General features: G+C 37.6%; 1 protein-coding gene and 1 non-coding gene across 4 annotated transcripts in view; one reads left to right on the forward strand and one right to left on the reverse strand.

The window, feature by feature from the left end:
• Nucleotides 1-429: 429 nt before the first annotated feature.
• Nucleotides 430-18,793, reverse strand: part of USP32 (ubiquitin specific peptidase 32) — a 242,450-nt gene continuing 224,086 nt past the window's right edge. For all 3 annotated transcript variants that reach the window (XM_045488182.1, XM_045488181.1, XM_045488183.1), the window contains 7 exons: nt 18,050-18,136; nt 17,004-17,124; nt 8,417-8,608; nt 6,126-6,414; nt 3,968-4,392; nt 3,374-3,466; nt 430-2,713 (listed from right to left, as the gene is read on the reverse strand). In XM_045488182.1, the coding sequence (XP_045344138.1) occupies nt 2,540-2,713; nt 3,374-3,466; nt 3,968-4,392; nt 6,126-6,414; nt 8,417-8,608; nt 17,004-17,124; nt 18,050-18,136 (1,381 nt within the window). In that variant the 3' untranslated portion in view covers nt 430-2,539. The remainder of the gene's footprint in view (nt 2,714-3,373; nt 3,467-3,967; nt 4,393-6,125; nt 6,415-8,416; nt 8,609-17,003; nt 17,125-18,049; nt 18,137-18,793) is intronic.
• Nucleotides 12,622-12,728, forward strand: LOC123604794. Its single transcript, XR_006715511.1, has one exon. It is a non-coding gene; the product is annotated as a U6 spliceosomal RNA (small nuclear RNA).

Below are 18,793 nucleotides of genomic sequence, written 5' to 3' on the forward strand. Positions count from 1 at the left end.
AGAGAGACAACCAGGGACATCCTTGGTTTCTCAGCATCCCCTAGAAACCCAGGATCATTTCAAGGAATTATTCAATGAGAAGTCTTCCTCTTCACCTCATCTCCTAATCTGCAAGAAAACTATCATTAAGGCCTCCTACATCAATTCTCCATTCACCACCAACTCTGCAGCCCCCGCCTGTCCACACTGCCCAATGCCTTCCAAACAGTTTCCTAACAGGGATGTGAGCAAAGTTTAAATCAATTCAGCTGGCCACTGCAGGTATCTTGTTCTACCTTCAATAGTTTCCATTCTCTCAGAGATGGAGCATCCACTCTATAAGTCAGGTACGTATTATTCGAGTAGGAGAATTAAATAGGGTCACAGAGAGAAAAGGCTGAAGAATTTGACTTTTTTCTTTACTTGTATAGAGGAAAGCCAGCACATAGATGCATCCACAGTATTTAATTTGTTTGGATAATAGTTACAGATAAACAGGTACACTCCATATACAATTACCAATACTTTTTTATACAGTTCATATTTCAGTACATCAACACTATTTTATTTACACTCTATTTATGTACATTAACATCTTTCTAAAGTCAGTGCATTGTCAACAAGTTTTATACAGTAATTTACAAGGTGAATGTAGTTAATAGTTAATTTAATAAATTTTCTGCTAGTCATGAATTAAAAAATTAATTACAACCAATATAACAAACACAGATCAAACAACATTAGTAGATTGTGCTACCTGCTTAAATAAAACATCTGTAAGTAAATTATTTAAAATCTTCCACTTTTTCATGGGACTTGTCCAGGTAGAAATGGACAGATTTTTATATAACTGAAATCATGAAACTTACAAAGCCTGCATTTTGTCTGACTTTATAATATTTTATCATTTAGGCCACTCCTTCCTACTTGTAATTACAGTCTTCTTCTGAATAGCGTTTAAACTTACGTAGCCATTTAAGGCAACCTTTCCAAATGCTCTGAGAAGAACTGAATAATAACCGGCCTCAGATATCAGAACACAAATGCTTAATTACATTGGTACCTACTATCTATGAGGAGGGAAGGTTAATGAAATCTGACAATTAATGAGAATCACTTCCAGGTTCCAGATTAATAAAAAAAGACTGAAATAAAAGTGAAATGTTCACCTCACATATATTTAAAAACAACACAAGGGAAAAAATGCTGCCTGAAATAAATAACATTTATACTTTTGTTCCAGTTTTGAATTATCAGAGGAAAAAATGAAGTAAGCAAGAAACGTAACTTTTGATGACCATTACTGTGAAATTATTAAAAAAAGAAAGAAAAAAAAAGACAAACTCCAGAATTAAAAAAAACCAGACATGCAAAAAAACCAAAAGTTTACTTCCTAAACCCACCAATTAAATTAAAAATACACACTATCAGTGTTTGGGATGTGTTTTGTTTTTAAATTTAATATGGGGGCAAAATACCCCATATTCAAGTTAATTTATAGCCCTTACAGCCATCAAGTATGAACAAGTTTTAAAAAATTCATTTTTTTAAATGCATGTATTCTCTCTTTTTCTAAAGTGCAAAACAAAGAAACAAAGAACAAACAACCACTAGTTGTAAAACACCATCCAGTTTAGATGCCGCTTTCCCTCTGAGAAGCTCTTTGTGCAACATGGGCATGTGACGATGGTGCAAATGTTGGCAACTATCCTACTGCACTCAGCAGTGGTGGGGGATACATTTTTGAGGACACTTGAAGTAACCTCAAGGTAAGATGCCTCTATCTGGAGGGCTCTTTTAGCTGGATTTCCCAGGACACATTTTTTTTTTTCCCTACAGGGTCTCCAACCAAGGCCCTGGGTAGAAGGCACACAGCTCTTAAGAGATTCTCCCTTTCAGACTGACCACTTATATACATGCCTCTGCCATGAATGGCTGGTTGTGTCTCAAACACAAACACGACAACAGAAACAAAAAGCAAGAAAGGCATAGAAATAGTGGGAAAATGGTTTAAAAAATAAATAGAAAAATGTGTGTCCATGCCGTAAGAATCCTTTGCACGCCTTCTGAACTTGTTTTCTCACATCTTGTCAATAAAATGGAATAAAACTTTAGGAAAAAGGAGGTAGCATATCATGTCGTCCCCAGACAACACTACAATTTTTTGTTTTACTTTGACTCCAAGGAAATTCTTAGCATTTTGTTATGATTATTGGTAAACTCTACACTCACTACATTTGTTTATATCTGGACAAGCACAATTTAGTTCTTATTTGGTCCCAGGTGGCTGGTGCCAAACCCTTTTGTTTACAGGCTAATGGTGGGCTCCGCCTGAAAGTTCTCTACCAGAGAGCTTGTGTGAGACACTTCCAAACCAAAGTATTACTACTGTTATGCTAACTGCTATTTTAATTAGGATTTTTATTTTGTGCTTCAGGGTCACAGGATAAAATAACTACATTTAGCTTGCCTTTCACAGAGAAACTTCTGCCAAATGTCAGCTACAGGGAGTCATCTCCCTCACCACCAGCCTGTCTAGCAGCCAGAGTGGTAGCTTTATTTACTGTAACACACAATACTTTTTGTAATCGGACTCAAAGTCTTCATCCATGCTGCTTGTGTCTGCCATCTTTTTGCCATCGATCTTTGGCAGAAATTGTGCATAGTCTATCCCCTGCTGCTCATAGAAAAGAATGTAGGCAGAGTCGGTGTCAATTTCATCAGGGTGAAGTTCCTGAAGAGGCAAGAAAAGCCTTTAATAAAAAAGTCATTACTATGCTGGCCCTAAATCCTTGCTAGGGAAGGGAGGACCAACCCTCTTTAATTACTAAACCAGACTGATTCCAATCAGCTTAACATTTTGGCTGTCTGATACCTGTCCTAAACTAAGCCCCATTATTTTCAATGTTTGTTTTGGGGAAAATATTCTGACCACAGACAGTCAAAAGAATGACTAAAAGCAAAGAAAAAACCATCAAATTCTAACAGCTCAAAAGATAAGAACTTTTTCTCATTAACAAATACCTTCTTTTTCTTCACCATTCATGTTTTCATTCTGTGCTCTGTACATCATTTAAAAAAATACTTTTTAATTGTTTATTTTTGTGAGAGAGAGGGGGACAGAGGATCCAAAGCAGGCTCCACACTGATAGCAGAGAGCCCGATGTAGGGCTTGAACTCACAAACTATGAGATCATGACCTGAGCTAAAGTTGGATGCTTAACTCACTGAGCCACCCAGGTGCCCCTGCACATCGTTTTTGTTCCTTTAATACTGAAGACACCTATATACTAACAGAAATATTTCCTATTGAGTACAAAGTCTATTATTTCAGCAAATGCCCCTCAGATCTGTTGACATTTGTTTCTTTTATTCAAAGACGGGGGATATTTACCTTACAGCTGCTGTCATTATAACAGTACCACTTGCTGTTTGGGTTTTTGGCATAAGTGACGTAATGGCCCCCACCCAGAATTCCTGAATGGCACTGTAAGAGAGAAGAAAGTAGAGGTATGTTAGTAGTTAACAGTAGTCTGGTCAGGGCACAGTCCTAGGACACAATGGGGAAAATACCAATCACTTAGGTGATTAAGAAAGATGTTTTGGAACCATTTACCTTTTTCTAAAAACAAAACAAAAAGAAAAATCAAAATTTAAAAGCTCCAAATCTTACCATTTTACACTTGTAATTATATTTTAGAAAGAAAAAGTTCTTAGGAGTACATAATTTTTCATGACTTGAACCCATGACTCCAATTATAATGATTACATTACTATGCCCTGCATACACTGGGAGCATCTTGAATTCTACCCAAAAGGCCAAGATATCTACTGCTAACTTCGTCTATCACCAAGCTCAATGCCCAGCAAATAAGCAGGTCCTGAAAAAAATGACTGATGAATGAATGAATTAATGAATGAATGAGATGAGTGAACAAATCATTGAAAAGTGCAGATCATTCTGAAAACCATACAACAAACCACTTACCGAAATTGCATATAGATTATAAATAGGCTTAACACGAACATCTTCTCTTTGGTCATCAGTGCTGTCTTCTTCACTGTGGTTTTCAAGCTGACCATTGCTGTAGCCATTGCCACATGCCTCATGCTCATAAAGAAATCCATTGGCCAGAGCTACTTCGTGGTCCTGGGGGGTGACCAGTTCAGTTTGGCTACCCCCCATCATGTGCCCCCGGCTCAAGGAATCAGCCAGCTCACAAACTTGCCCACCTCCATTCTCTTTGCTGGCATCCAAGTTCTCCTTACTACTTGACAGTTTATTTTTGCTGCCAATCTGGGGTAGCCGGAGCCTCCCTTTGCTCCTCCCTAAAGTCCTAGGGCTACTGTTAGGGCTGCTATTTTTGCTGGAGGGACAGCTAGTTCCACTCTTTCTTGACGAAGACGGAGAACCTATGAAAGGGAGAAAAGGAAAAGATTCTTAAATCCAAATGCCACAAGTTTAACCAGCCACCAAATGCTAACTTTGAAGTAAACTTCACAAGTGTACACATAAAGGTAAATACAGGGGTGTTCTGACCAGCTACTTTTTATTCCTATCATGCAGTGACAAGTTATATTCTTGTCTTCCTCAGGCCAAGCTCCTACAGGCAGCAATGTCCTAAAAAAGTGAAGTACCATGTAGGGACTTAAAAACAACAGAAAGATGAGGGGTGCCTGGGTGGCTCAAGCAACTGGTTGAGCATCCAACTTTGGCTCAGATCATGATCTCACTGTTCGTGGGTTCAAACCCTGCACTGAGCTCTCTGTTGTCAGCACAGAGCCTACTTCAAATCCTCTGTACCCCCCCTCTTCCCCTCCCTCATTCTCTTACTCTCAAAAATAAACGAAAACATTAAAAACAAACAAACACACACAACGGGGTGCCTGGGTGGCTCAGCTGGTTAAGCGTCTGACTTCGGCTCAGGTCATGATCTCATAGTTTGTGAGTTTGAGTCTTGCGTCAGGGTCTGTGCTGACTGTTCAGAGTCTAGAACCTGCTTTGGATTCTGTGTCTCCCTCTCTCTCTGCCCTTCCCCTTTCTCTCTGTCTCTCAAAAATAAACGTTGACAAAAAATTTTGTTTAATAAATTTAAAAAAACAACAGAAAGATGAAAAATAAAAAAAAATAAAATAAAAACAACAGAAAGTTGTACACCTGAGACAAATATAACACTGTGTAATAACTATACTGGATTTAAAATAAATAGAATAAAATAAAATAAAATAAAATAAATAAAATAAAATAAAACAAAATAAAAATAAAAATAAAAATAAAAATAAAAATAAAAATAAAATAGCAGAAAGATAATTTAGGTCAGATTCAGTTCAAAACAAACAACTGGACTAGAGCATAATACAAATACATACTCTCCTTTGTTAAATTAGATTACAGAATATGATTAAGTACTTACTATTGGTAGGCACAGTATTGGGAACTCCCTACTATTTCTACCTCTGTAGATCCTGTAAGGCAGTGGGTCTCAAAGTTTTTGGTCACAGCCTCACTCACTTCCATATATACTCTATATACTCAAAAATTGCTGAAGACCTTAGAACTTTTGTTTATATAAGTTATATATCAATATTAATCATATTAGAAATTAAAACTGAGGAATTTAAAAAATACAATACATAAGCACATATTTCACTGACAGTATCATCACATATCATGTTGGCTCTGACTCCACTACATATCTGTTAGAGAATGAAAGTGAAAAGGTAAATACTGTCTTAGTATTTTTATGAAAGAACTTCTAATCCTTCAGGTCCCCTGAAAGGGTCTTTCAGAGACCCTCTAGAGGTTCCCAGACTATACTTTGAGAACCTCCGCCGTAAGGGAACAAGGATGACGACTATTATTCATGATCACCATATATGTCAGGCATTACGTAAAGTGCTTCACTCTTGATGCAGCAAATCCTCAGACACTATAAACTTTTACAAATGAGAGGCTGTATCTCTTGCTAAAAGTCACACAGGTGACTCAAATCTAGACAGGTCTGATTCAAGATAGGTTCCTTCTACCTCACACCAAACTGGTGCTCCAGAGTGGAAGACAGGGAAACATGCAACCTACAGGGGTCCCAGGAAAGCCCCTCTCAGGGTGACATCTGGACTCCATGAGGCCCTTCAGGCTTCCTCACCTTTAGGGCTACTGATGATGTTTGCACTGAGTGAAGACGGGCTCTTGCTCAGGAACACATCCTCTTCCCCAGTTGAATTCTGAGCATCCACTTTCTTCACCTCTCCTGGCAGAACCCTGGGCTCAGAGAGGTCATCCCCCTGGGGTGTGAGTGGCTTACACTGACAAAGAGCCGGGTCTCTTGGTACCAAAAAAGCACTAGGGTCAAAACTTTCACGAGGAAATTTAACAATTTTCTGTGATTTTATCCATCGACCATTTACAAATTGAAATCGTTTAAGGTGAATAATCTGGAGAAGGAAAGGTAGAAAACAATTACATTAAAGGGCTCTGAAGATACAAAATTACATTTAAAAAACCTCAAGTCTAATACATGTTCAAGAATATATACATTTTTTTCAAAAAGAATGCATCTTATTATTTAATGGAGTTATCAGTGGGGCCACTGGCCTTTAGATATATAGCTAACATGATGATCTCCCTAATTTCATAGTCTATGCATATCCAAAATTCTCTCCCAAATTTCTGCAACATCCTGGGTGTCTGTATTTTGCATCCTGGGTGTCTCTGTTTCCTGGGCCTGTCACCCAGACTGACCTTTACCTTTCTCTAACATCACAAAATATCCATCCACAAATATACTCATGAAGACAGAAGACTATACTGAATATTTTGAAGAAAAATGGAGGAATTTTCACAGATGAAACTTACCCAATCTCTGATAGGAGGCTTCTCATTTCTTACCATATCCTTTGGTTCCTACCAGGGAGTTTCAATGTCCTAAAGAGCATAATAAGAATCTCCCTTCTCCTTTTTGCCTTCTTTTTTCTTTTCCAAGAGCAACAAATTCCTCTAATCTTTATACAGTGTTATAATACAGTCTAGTGTGGGCACAGATCTTTGGGTGGCTATCTCTATCCTAAATACTAACAATTTACTATTTATATAAAGAGAAACTCTTCCTAAGGGACATACTGGTATATGGATCTACAGCAGTCCACCAAGCTCTCAACATAATATTTATTTTTCATTATTCTTTAAAGATATCAAAAACATAGTTTTTATATAAATGCCTTTACTGCTTATGTTCTATGTGACTATTGTACAAGTATATATAATTATCAAAACTCACCAAACTGACATTTAACATCTATGCATTTAATTTCATGCTAATTATACCTCAATTAAAAATAAACTTGCCCCCTTCCCACCTACCTATCCCAAGCCTGCCCTGACCTTTTCGTCTCTTCCCAGAGTTCTCATCCCTGGAGCTAGCTAATCAATGTTATTAATTTCCTAGGCATCCATTCCTGGGAAGTCTTTCTGGTCTAAGTAAAGAAAAACCTACATTTACAGTCTCACATAGTAATAAAAAAAAAAAAATGAATAAAAAAGTACACACAAGGTCTAGTTAAAATATATCAATGCCTGGGGCACCTGAGTGGCTCAGTCGGTTAAGCGACTGACTTCGGCTCAGGTCATGATCTTGTAGTCCATGAGTTCGACCCCCACATCAGGCTCTGTGCTGACAGCTCAGAACCTGGAGCCTGCTTCGGATTCTGTGTCTCCCTCTCTCTCTGCCCTCCCCACTTGCACTTGCTCGCGCGCTCTCAAAACTAAACATTAAAAAATATTCTTTTAAACATATCAATGCCTTACAGTTACATTTGCTATGATACTTCTACCTGTACAGAAAAAATTTTCTTAAATGAACAGGGAGATCTGTCACTTCAAACTCTCCTGATGAGCAACAGAAGCATCTTCTATTCCATGAAGGAAAAAGGCAGGAGTAGTAAATCACGTGTAAAAGAACACATAAGCCCAAGTGCACCTGTGTGCTTGTGCTGTGGCCATGTGACCAAGCACAGTGGGACTGGAGACTGAGGCTCAGCTGTACTTCTACATAAGAGCCTAAAGGGTGAGCATAAAGATTCTCTCTCTAGAGCATAGAGATTCTCTCTCTTTCACCTTCTCCTGAAGTTCAAATTCACCAAGATGCAGAACTTGTGGCACTTCTCACATACTGCACTGAACTACAATTAATGGTGTCTCTCTCCAATTAATGACTTCTCTCTCCTTCTAGCCTGTATGCTCCTTCAGAGCAGAACTGGTAATAACACGTGTAGAACAATTAATCCCTGTGTGCAACACAAAATCCTTGCACAACACAAGTGTTTTAAGCACTGCCACAGGGAAGGTTTTATTCTCAAAAGTAACAAAATTCCTATTAGTTCATGGCTTCTTTCTTTTATGCTAGGCTCCTGCTCTCTCAGAGGCAGGGCTGAAACATACCAGGATAGGGGGAAGCCTCCAGAGATCCAGCTTCTTGGTTGCCAAGCAGTGGGTCTTACACTTGGAACAATAGTACATCTCATTTTCCCCTAGTTCCTCCTCACTGGTGAAAGCACGGAGGCAGCTGTCCAGGTTGATGGGCTCAGCTTGTGCTCGCCGACTCTGTTCTACACTCTCATGCTCATCTACAACCTGGAAGTGGAAGGAATAAGAGGAATTGGAAAAGGGGTGTAAGGGAGGAAAGGAGTTTAAAATGATCCCATGGCTATGTATCATGTTAGGTGACTCACTCTCGTTTTACTTTACATGAGGAAAAAGAAAACATAACCCAAACTAGAGTCTTTGAGCAAATACCATACTTCCACATTTACTTCCAGAATTACATCAGTAACATCCTGGATCAAATTTCTATTTATATGACCATAATAGCTTTTCTTGAAAATTTTCTGAATTCTTCAAAATGACAAAAACAAGGAGCTGCCTATTTTACAACTTTTTAATTATAATGGTATGTTTTATTTATATATATAAAAATATATATTTGTATTTGACATATATATATATATATATACACACACACACACACATATATATGTATATTTATATAAATCCAAAACAGTATCATTTCAACATGTGATCAATAAAAGAATTATTGATGACATATTTTAGATTCCTTTTTACTAAGTCTTTGGAACTATAATACTTCTTAATTTGAATCAGGCACATGTAAGTGTTCAATAGCCACATGTGACTAGTGGCTACTGCACTTCTTTTTTACAATTCTGACATCCTAAAACAGCTTATATGTGAGCTCACCCTCAAGTCAGGGGTGATGAGATTAGGCCATTTATTTTCAACCACAAAGACAGAACATTATCAATATGTTGCAGGCTTTGTAGAGGCTAGGAGAAATAACATCATCACTGGAACACAGATGCCAGTTATATATTAAATAAGAAAGGGTATCAGAAAAGCTCACCAGGAGAAGGCAACATACCAGAGCATGAAACCTCATGGGATAAAACTCATTTGCATAGTAAAGTCATGTAACAGAGTTACCAGAATACCATGTGTATCATCTGTTTCGTGCCTCATGGGGCCTTTTCATCTGAGGTGGCAACAAAGAGATGGCAATAAAAGCAAGAGCAGGCTCAAAAAAAGCCTATGTTGAGAAGGCCCCTAATACCTGCCCAAATCTCTCTAGTTCTATTGACCAGCATGCTAGACTTTGGAGTAAAAAGGACATAAGTCTAATAAAGGAGAGAGAGCAGAGGAGGTAGTGTGCATGTGTGTTGGAAGTAGTGTGGGGTCAGGAAGGAGAGGAAGACGTACCTAGAATGCAACAGAAAAGGAAAAATTCTCCCTCTCCTGTTCTTGGTTGCCACTTAACAGCAATGGAGAACCATAGTGGGTGAGGCCTAGCACCAGGACTTTGAAAGCTACCATAAGACTTCACACACAGATCTTTTCACCCCAGCACAGGGCCTCGACACTAAGTCCAACAATAAGTGCCTCTCTTTCTGGGCAAAGGGCACACAGAGGTCCATCACCAAACTTCTTACTCTGTTCCCTTTCTGAACTCATGATAGAACATTGAGCTGCCTGGCTGACAAACTGGCATGGCTCAGCACATTCAGTTTACAACAGGTTTTCATGTGTGGCTTTTTCCTGACATGAGAGGATAGCTAAGTCACAGGCTGTCAAATGCTAGGGCTGATCATGCAATTAACAGTTTTAGCACTGCATCACTGTCCACTTCTAAAGACCTCATATAAAAAGAGGAACTTAGAGGAAAGTCCTCTCTTTCAGAATGATAAATGTACCTTGACTTTAGGTCACTGCCTTCTTTCCTGATACTAACTTTCATCATCTTTAGAGCTGGTCATCTGAGGGAAAAACTGACATGCTTCAATGTCAGTGGAAATATGTTGCATCATGGTTGCTGGAATCAGAGTAGAAAAAGAGTAATATTCTTTTCTCATAGCCAGTTAAACATTATCCCTATTATTTCCATCAGGGATGCTTTATGGCCTACCACAAATTACAGTAAGCTGGTAAAGATACTGTTGATCTTTATTGACTATATTTCTTATGGAACACACAGGCTAGATGGAGAAAGGGAGGAAGGTTGACCAAAAAAAATGCATCTGACAATAATTTTTATTTACCAATAAAATTTCCCTAAATGACAAAGATTCCCTTTTTACCTCTTGGGATCCATTCCCAGATCCTCTACCACTATTCAAATAGTTTAAATCACTCATTGGCACCCTCCTCCTTCTTCTGCTTGAAAGCTTCTCCTTAACACAAAACATAAGGAATTGGGGTGCCTGGGTGGCTCAGTTGGTTGAGTGTCTGACTTCGGCTCAGGTCATGATCTCACAGCTCGTGAGTTCGAGCCCTGCGTCAGGCTCTGTGCCGACAGCTCAGAGCCTGGAGCCTGCTTTGGATTCTGGGTCTCCCTCTCTCTCTCTACCCTTCCTCTGCTCATGCTCTGTGTCTGTCTCAAAAATAAATAAAAACATTAAAAAATTTTAAAAAAAAATTAAAAATTAAAAAAAACAAAACATAAGGAATAAAGTCATAGCTTTCTCACATGATAAAGAATATTAGAAAAAGAGGGAGATATAAGAAGCTATCTAGTTCAATTATCTATTGAGGAATGTGAAATCTAAACAGGTGAAAAATAAAAAGACTAAGAGCAATGGTCTTTTTCTCTGTTTACCAAATAAAGCATTTACATAGAAATTTTGGAAAGCATGGAAAAATATAAAAAGGCAGGGAAACTTTTATTCTTTTTTTTTTTTAATTTTTTTTCAACGTTTTTTATTTATTTTTGGGACAGAGAGAGACAGAGCATGAATGGGGAAGGGGCAGAGAGAGACGGAGACACAGAATCGGAAACAGGCTCCAGGCTCTGAGCCATCAGCCCAGAGCCTGACGCAGGGCTCGAACTCACGGACCGTGAGATCGTGACCTGGCTGAAGTCGGACGCTTAACGGACTGCGCCACCCAGGCGCCCCGAAACTTTTATTCTTAATACAAAGACAAATATTGTCAAAATATTGGCAGCTTTTCTTCTGTCCTTTTCCTAAATAGTATATATTTTTTAATATTGAAAAGATTTTTTAGTATATGCAGTTTTATACTTTGCTTAAAAAAACAAAAAACAAAAAACCATGAGGGGTGCCTGGGTGGCTCAGTCAGTTAAGCATCTGACTTCAGCTCAGGTCATGATCTCGCGGTTTGTGGGTTCGAGACCCGCGTTGGGTTCTGTGCCGACAACTTGGAGCCTGCAGCCTGCTTCTGATTCTGTGTCTCCCTCTCTCTCTGCCCCTCCCCTGTTCACGCTCTCTCTGTCTCTCAAAAATAAATAAATGTAAAAAAAAAAAAAAACCCAAAAAACAAAAAACCATGATACCTCTTTGGCTAGGTTTATTCCTAGGTATTTTATGGTTTTTGGTGCAATTGTAAATGGGATCGATTCCTTGATTTCTTTCTGTTGCTTCATTATTGGTGTATAGGAACATAGGAATGCAACCGATTTCTGTGCATTGATTTTACATCCTGAGACTTTGCTCAATTCATGGATCAGTTCTGGCTGTTTTTGGTGGAATCTTTGGGGTTTTCCAAATAGAGTATCATGTCATCTGCAAAGAGTGAAAGTTTGACTTTCTCATGGCCGATCCGGATGTCTTTTATTCCTTTGTGTTGTCTGATTGCTGAGGCTAAGACTTCCAGTACTATGTTGAATAACAGTGGCAAGAGTGGACATCCCTGTCGTGTTCCTGACCTTTGAGGGAAAGCTCTCAGTCTTTCCCCATTGAGGATGATATTAGCAGTGAATCTTTCATATATGGCTTTTATGATCTCGAGGTATGATACTTCTATCCCTACTTTCTTGTGGGTTTTTATCAAGAATGAATGCTATATTTTGTCAAAAATCGATACACTGAAAACTACAGAAAGCTTATGAAAGAAATTAAAGAAGACACACACACAAAAAAAGGAAAAATATTCCATGCTCCTGGATTGGAAGAACAAATATTATTAAAATGTCGATACTACCCAAAGCAACCTACATATTTAATGCAATCCCTATCAAAAAAACACCAGCATTCTTCACAGAGCTAGAACAAACAATCCTAAAATTTTTATGGAGCCAGAAAAGATCACAAATAGAGCAATCTTGAAAAAGAAAACCAGTGCTCGCTTCGGCAGCACATATACTAAAATTGGAACGATACAGAGAAGATTAGCATGGCCCCTGCGCAAGGATGACATGCAAATTCACGAAGCATTCCATATTTTTAAGACATCCAGATGGCCAACAGGCACATGAAAAGATGCTCAACATCTCTCCTCATCAGGGAAATACAAATCAAAACCACACTCAGATATCACCTCACGCCAGTCAGAGTGGCCAAAATGAACAAATCAGAAGACTATAGATGCTGGCGAGGATGTGGAGAAATAGGAACCCTCTAGCACTGTTGGTGGGAATGCAAATTGGTGCAGCCACTGTGGAAAACAGTGTGGAGGTTCCTCAAAAAATTAAAAATAGACCTACCCTATGACCCAGCAGTAGCACTGCTAGGAATTTACCCAAGGGATACAGGAGTGCTGATGCATAGGGGCACTTGTACCCCAGTGTTTATAGCAGCACTCTCAACAATAGCCAAATTGTGGAAAAAGCCTAAATGTCCATCAACTGATGAATGGATAAAGAAATTGTGGTTTATATAGACAATGGAGTACTACGTGGCAATGAGAAAGAATGAAATATGGCCCTTTGTAGCAACATGGATGGAACTGGAGAGTGTTATGCTAAGTGAAATAAGCCATACAGAGAAAGACAGATACCATATGTGTTCACTCTTATGTGGATCCTGAGAAACAACAGAAACCCATGGGGGAGGGGAAGGAAAAAAAAAGAAAAAAAAAAGAGGTTAGAGTGGGAGAGAGAGCTAAAGCATAAGAGACTCTTAAAAACTGAGAACAAACTGAGGGTTGATGGGGGGTGGGAGGGAGGGGAGGGTAGGTGATGGGTACCGAAGAGGGCATCTTTTGAGATGAGCACTGGGTGTTGTATGGAAACCAATTTGACAATAAATTTCATATAATAAAAAAAAATAAGAAAAAAAAATAAAAAAATAAAAAATTTGAGATAATCAGGAAAAAAAGAAAAAGAAAAAGAAAAAGAGAAAGAAAAAGAAAAAGAAAGCCAAAGCTGGAGGCATCACAATACCAGACTTCAAGTTGTATTACAAAGCTGTAATCATCTAGACAGTATAGTACTGGCACAAAAACAGACACTCAGATCAATGGAACAGAATAGAGAACCCAGAAATAGACCCACAAACGTATGGGCAACTAATCTTTGAAAAAGCAGGAAAGAATATCCAATGGAATAAAGACAGTCTCTTCAGTAAGTGGTGCTGGAAAACTGCACAGCGACATACAGAAAAATGAACCTGGACCACTTTCTTACACCATACAAAAAAAATAAACTCAAAATGGATGAAAGACATAAACATAAGACAGGAAGCCATCAAAATCCTCGAGGAGAAAGCAGGCAAAAACCTCGTAGACCTCAGCCGCAGCAACTTCTTACTCAACTGGTCTCCAGAGGCAAGGGAAACAAAAGCAAAAATGAACTATTGGGACTCGTCAAAACAAAAAACAAAAAACAAAAAACTTCTGCACGGCGAAGGAAACATTCAGCAAAACTAAAAGGCAACTGACAGAATGGGAGAGGATATTTGCAAATGACATATCAGATAAAGGATTAGTATCCAAAGCCTGTAAAGAACTTATCAAACTCAACACCCAAAAAACAAATAATCCAGTGAAGAAATGGGCAAAAGACATGAATAGACCCTTTTCCAAAGAAGACATCCACATGGCTCACAGACACATGCAAAAATGCTCAACATCAAAAAAAAAAAAAAACCAAACAAATAAACAAACAAAAAAAACAAACCCAAAAAAACAAAAAAAACCCACAAAAATTTTTTAAAAAATATTAAAAAACAAGAAGGGGCACCTGGGTGGCTCAGTCGGTTGAGCATCCGACTTCGGCTCATGCCATGATCTCACAGTCTGTGAGTTCGAGCCCCATGTCAGGCTTTGTGCTCACGGCTCAGAGCCTGAAGTCTGCTTCGGATTCTGTGTCTCCCTCTCTCTCTGCGCCCCCCCCCCCGCCCTGCTCTGTCTGTCTCTCTCTGTCAAAAATAAATAAACATTAAAAAAAATAAATAAAAAATGCTCAACATCACTCATCATCAGGGAAATACAAGTCAAAATCACAATGAAATATCACCTTACACTTGTCACAGTGGCTAACATTAACAACTCAGGCAACAACAGATGTTGGAGAGGATGCGGAGAAAGAGGATCTCTTTTGCACTGCTGGTGGGAATGCAACCTGGTGCAGCCATTCTGGAAAACAGTTTGTGGAGGTTCTTCAAAAAATTAAAAATAGAACTACCTACGACCCAGCAATTGCAATAGTAGGTATTTATCCAAGGGATACAGGTATGCTGTTTCAAAGGGGCATATGCACCCCAATGTTTATAACAAACAGCACTACTGACCATAGCCAAAGTATGGAAAGAGACCAAATGTCCATTGATGGATGAATGGTATATATTCTTCCATCTTCAGATGGAAGATGTGGTATATATTTATACACATTTGCAACTATGTGGATGGAACTAGAGGGTATTATGCCAAGCGAAATTAGAGAAAGACAAATATCATGACTTCACTCATAAGGAATTTAAGATGCAAAACAGATGAAGATAAGGGAAGGGAAGCAAAAATAATATAAGAGCAGGGAGGGGGACAAAACAGAAGAGACTCATAAATCCAGGGAACAAACAGAGGGTTACTGGCAGGGTTGTGTGTGTGTGGGGGGGGGGGGGGGGGGGGGCAGATGGGCTAAATGGGTAAGGGGCATTAAGGAGTCTACTCCTGAAATCATTGTGCTATATATGCTAACTAACTTGGATGTAAATTAAAAAATAAATAAAAAACCAAACAAAGCCATTACATTGTTAAGTATCATGGTAATCACGGTAAAAACTCCTGGTAATCATCATTTTCAATGACTGCATAATATTTTATCAAATTTATATACTATGCTTTATTTAACCAATCTTCTAATGTGGGACAAATACAAGTTGTGTCTAATTTTTTAGTGTTCTAAAAAATGCTATGATGATTATTTGTCAGCATTAAAGTATTTCCCTAGAATAAATTCCTGGAAGGGAAATTACTGGAATAAACAACATAAAATATATGGGTAATAATGTCAATTTTGAACCAAGGTAATCACTTTGTCTACGTGACTCTCTAAGCACATGCAGAAACCACAGGTAGGAAGAGAAATTTAGTAGGAAGAAATTAGTCATGTGGCTGCAGTCCCCACCAAAGCAGGATATCTCAATAGCAAGTTGGTTTCCATGGTATCCTAAGAGCATCACTGAAAGTGGAAATGGGGTGAGATTTAACAGGTCACGTAGGCCCTTCTTTCTATAAGCAGGATGTCCTCCAGAGCTTTTCAGATCATACACTGGAAATTTCCATCAAGAGCCACATAAATGCAAAAGCAACTACAATTCTTCATGTAACTAAAAAAAAAAAAAAAAAATCCGTTGATGCTGTTGCTTTTATTTCTCCATCAGATTCATCATATCTCTATCCACCAACTATCTAGCCAATCTATCCTTCAACAATTATATTATAAAAATTTAATATTTTATAATATTAATATAAATATATTTATATAATATATAATATATATTTATTTTTATATATATTTATATTATATTTATATAAATATATAAATATATATTTATATTATATATAATATATTTATTTATATATTTTTTATATATATTTATAAATATATATTTATATTTATTTACATTATATATAATAAATATATAATATAAATATTATAAAAATTTAATATTTTTATAATATAAATATAAATATTTAATATTTATAAAAATATAAATATTTTTATAGTTAGTATGGAGTTATTAGTCTTTTTGAAATAATATTTTCAAAATGTAAAAACTGTTTTCCCAGTAGAGGAATGCTAAGTGTGAAGGAATAGCCATTGAGATACATTCTTAGGTGCCCAGTCTTGAAACATTCAATCTTTCCTTTAATTTTTCTGATCACTATGCCCAGTAAGCAACTGTAGCCCTGAGATGCCTTCCAGCTAAGTTACAGTGTTACTAAATGCTGCAGCTATAATAATAATTAATAAATAGGCAAAGAGGTATTTATTGCTTGGAGGCCAAACAATATAATGTCTTAGTCATACCCAGAATTTCGAGATTTACTTATTAGTGGTGTTTTTTGAAATGTAATGTCCCAATAAAAGTAACTCTGTAAGTGGGAAAACAGAAACGTCCATGTAATCATGTCAATATATTAAGTGGCTTAGAGAATACCAATGAATGTTTTTCTGATTGTATTTAGATCACCTAAAACAGAAATGTCACAATACAGTTAAACTGGGAAAACTTCTACTTATGAAAACTACCATCTTATGGTGGCCTTGAGTACTTACCCTTTCCTGTGATGTTTGATAGCGGAGGTGAAGAGCTGTGGGGTCCCAATCTACAGCAATATAGGCATTTCCAATGAAAGCTCTGTCTTCTCCACAATCAATTTTACAGCCTCTGCAAAATCTAAAGGGACGAAAATGACCTACTAAGGAATGAATAATTATGAAAGAATCAACATTTTCTTTATCAGAAATATTTTCTCTTTCTACTTCTCCACTTTCTTGGGTTCAGAATCTGTCATGGGCTTAAGAGTGATAAATGTATGAATATGTATTAGTAATTATTTTTATTTCAGGGAAGCATGCTCATTACTTCTCAAGTCTTTGGTTTTTCAAAGCACTTGATAACCATTTGTTAATCCACATGAATGTGTGGACTTTATGGAAGATAAATGACGCGGGGATTGGATATTTGAGATAATGTACCTCTAAGAAAATTCTAAATTTAGTCATTTAATACTCTGAGGAAGGACAATTCATCTGATATAACAATGCCCATTTCCTTGTTTGTAAAGTGGCACACTAAATAAATGTTTGTAAAAATTTATGGGAAGGGAAGGACCATGACAAAGCCATGATTTCAATGCCTATTTAGATTCCATTTGCTAAGTCTATTATAGTTCTCTGAAGGTTGTTGACTTTAGCACTCAGATATTTCGCAAGCTGCAACAATACTGACCAATCAGTCTCCATAATTCTTCTAAAAGTCAAAAACAGACTTCCACGAAGTCTAGTAAGTAGACTATGTTCTACTGGGCTCAGAATGCTAAACTGATTTATATATAAGGAGCAGAAGGTATAAAATAATAAATGTTAATCATAAACTATGAATTTAATGAGGATCACAGAGTTTTCAAAACCAGCTAAGGCTCAAGAGCAAAACTTAGCTACGGACCACATAAGAAAAAGATGAATCAACAATTGCGATGTTTATTTCAAGCTTCTTATTATTTAGTATTACTTCTAAAAACTGGAAACCTTATGCAAAAGGTATAATATCTGAAGCTGCAATGCTACTAAAATTTTTCTTTTGCATAAGATTACTTTACCTATACCATGGGCACCAAGCACAGGAGTTCCCATCTTTCTGCACAACTCGTAGAGTGAAGGGATACTGATAGCCCATACTGTCATCACTGAAACAGAACATAAACCAAAGAGTATAAAAAACACTTTTTAAAAATTTGTTTTATTTTTTATTTTTTTAAATTTACATCCAAATTAGTTAGCATATAGTGCAACAATTTCAGAAGTAGATTCCTTAGTGCCCCTTTACCCATTTAGCGCACCCCCGACAATCCTCAGTTTGTTCTCCATATTTATGAGTCTCTTCTGTTTTGTCCCCCTCCCTGTTTTTATATTATTTTTGTTTCCCTTCCTTTATGTTCATCTGTTTCGTCTCTTAAAGTCCTCATATGATGGGGCGCCTGGGTGGCGCAGTCGGTTAAGCGTCCGACTTCAGCCAGGTCACGATCTCGCGGTCCGTGAGTTCGAGCCCCGCGTCAGGCTCTGGGCTGATGGCTCAGAGCCTGGAGCCTGTTTCCGATTCTGTGTCTCCCTCTCTCTCTGCCCCCCCCCCCCCCCCCCCGTTCATGCTCTGTCTCTCTCTGTCCCAAAAATAAATAAAAGTTGAAAAAAAAAATTTAAAAAAAAAAAAAAGTCCTCATATGAGTGAAGTCATATGATTTTTGTCTTTCTCTGATTGACCAGTTCCATTCATGTAGTTGCAAATGGCAAGATTTCATTCTTTTTGATTGCCGAGTAATACTCAGTTGTGTATACATATAAACCAC

Source organism: Leopardus geoffroyi, chromosome E1 (assembly GCF_018350155.1).
Source record: "Leopardus geoffroyi isolate Oge1 chromosome E1, O.geoffroyi_Oge1_pat1.0, whole genome shotgun sequence".
Classification (NCBI taxonomy): Eukaryota; Metazoa; Chordata; class Mammalia; order Carnivora; family Felidae; genus Leopardus; species Leopardus geoffroyi.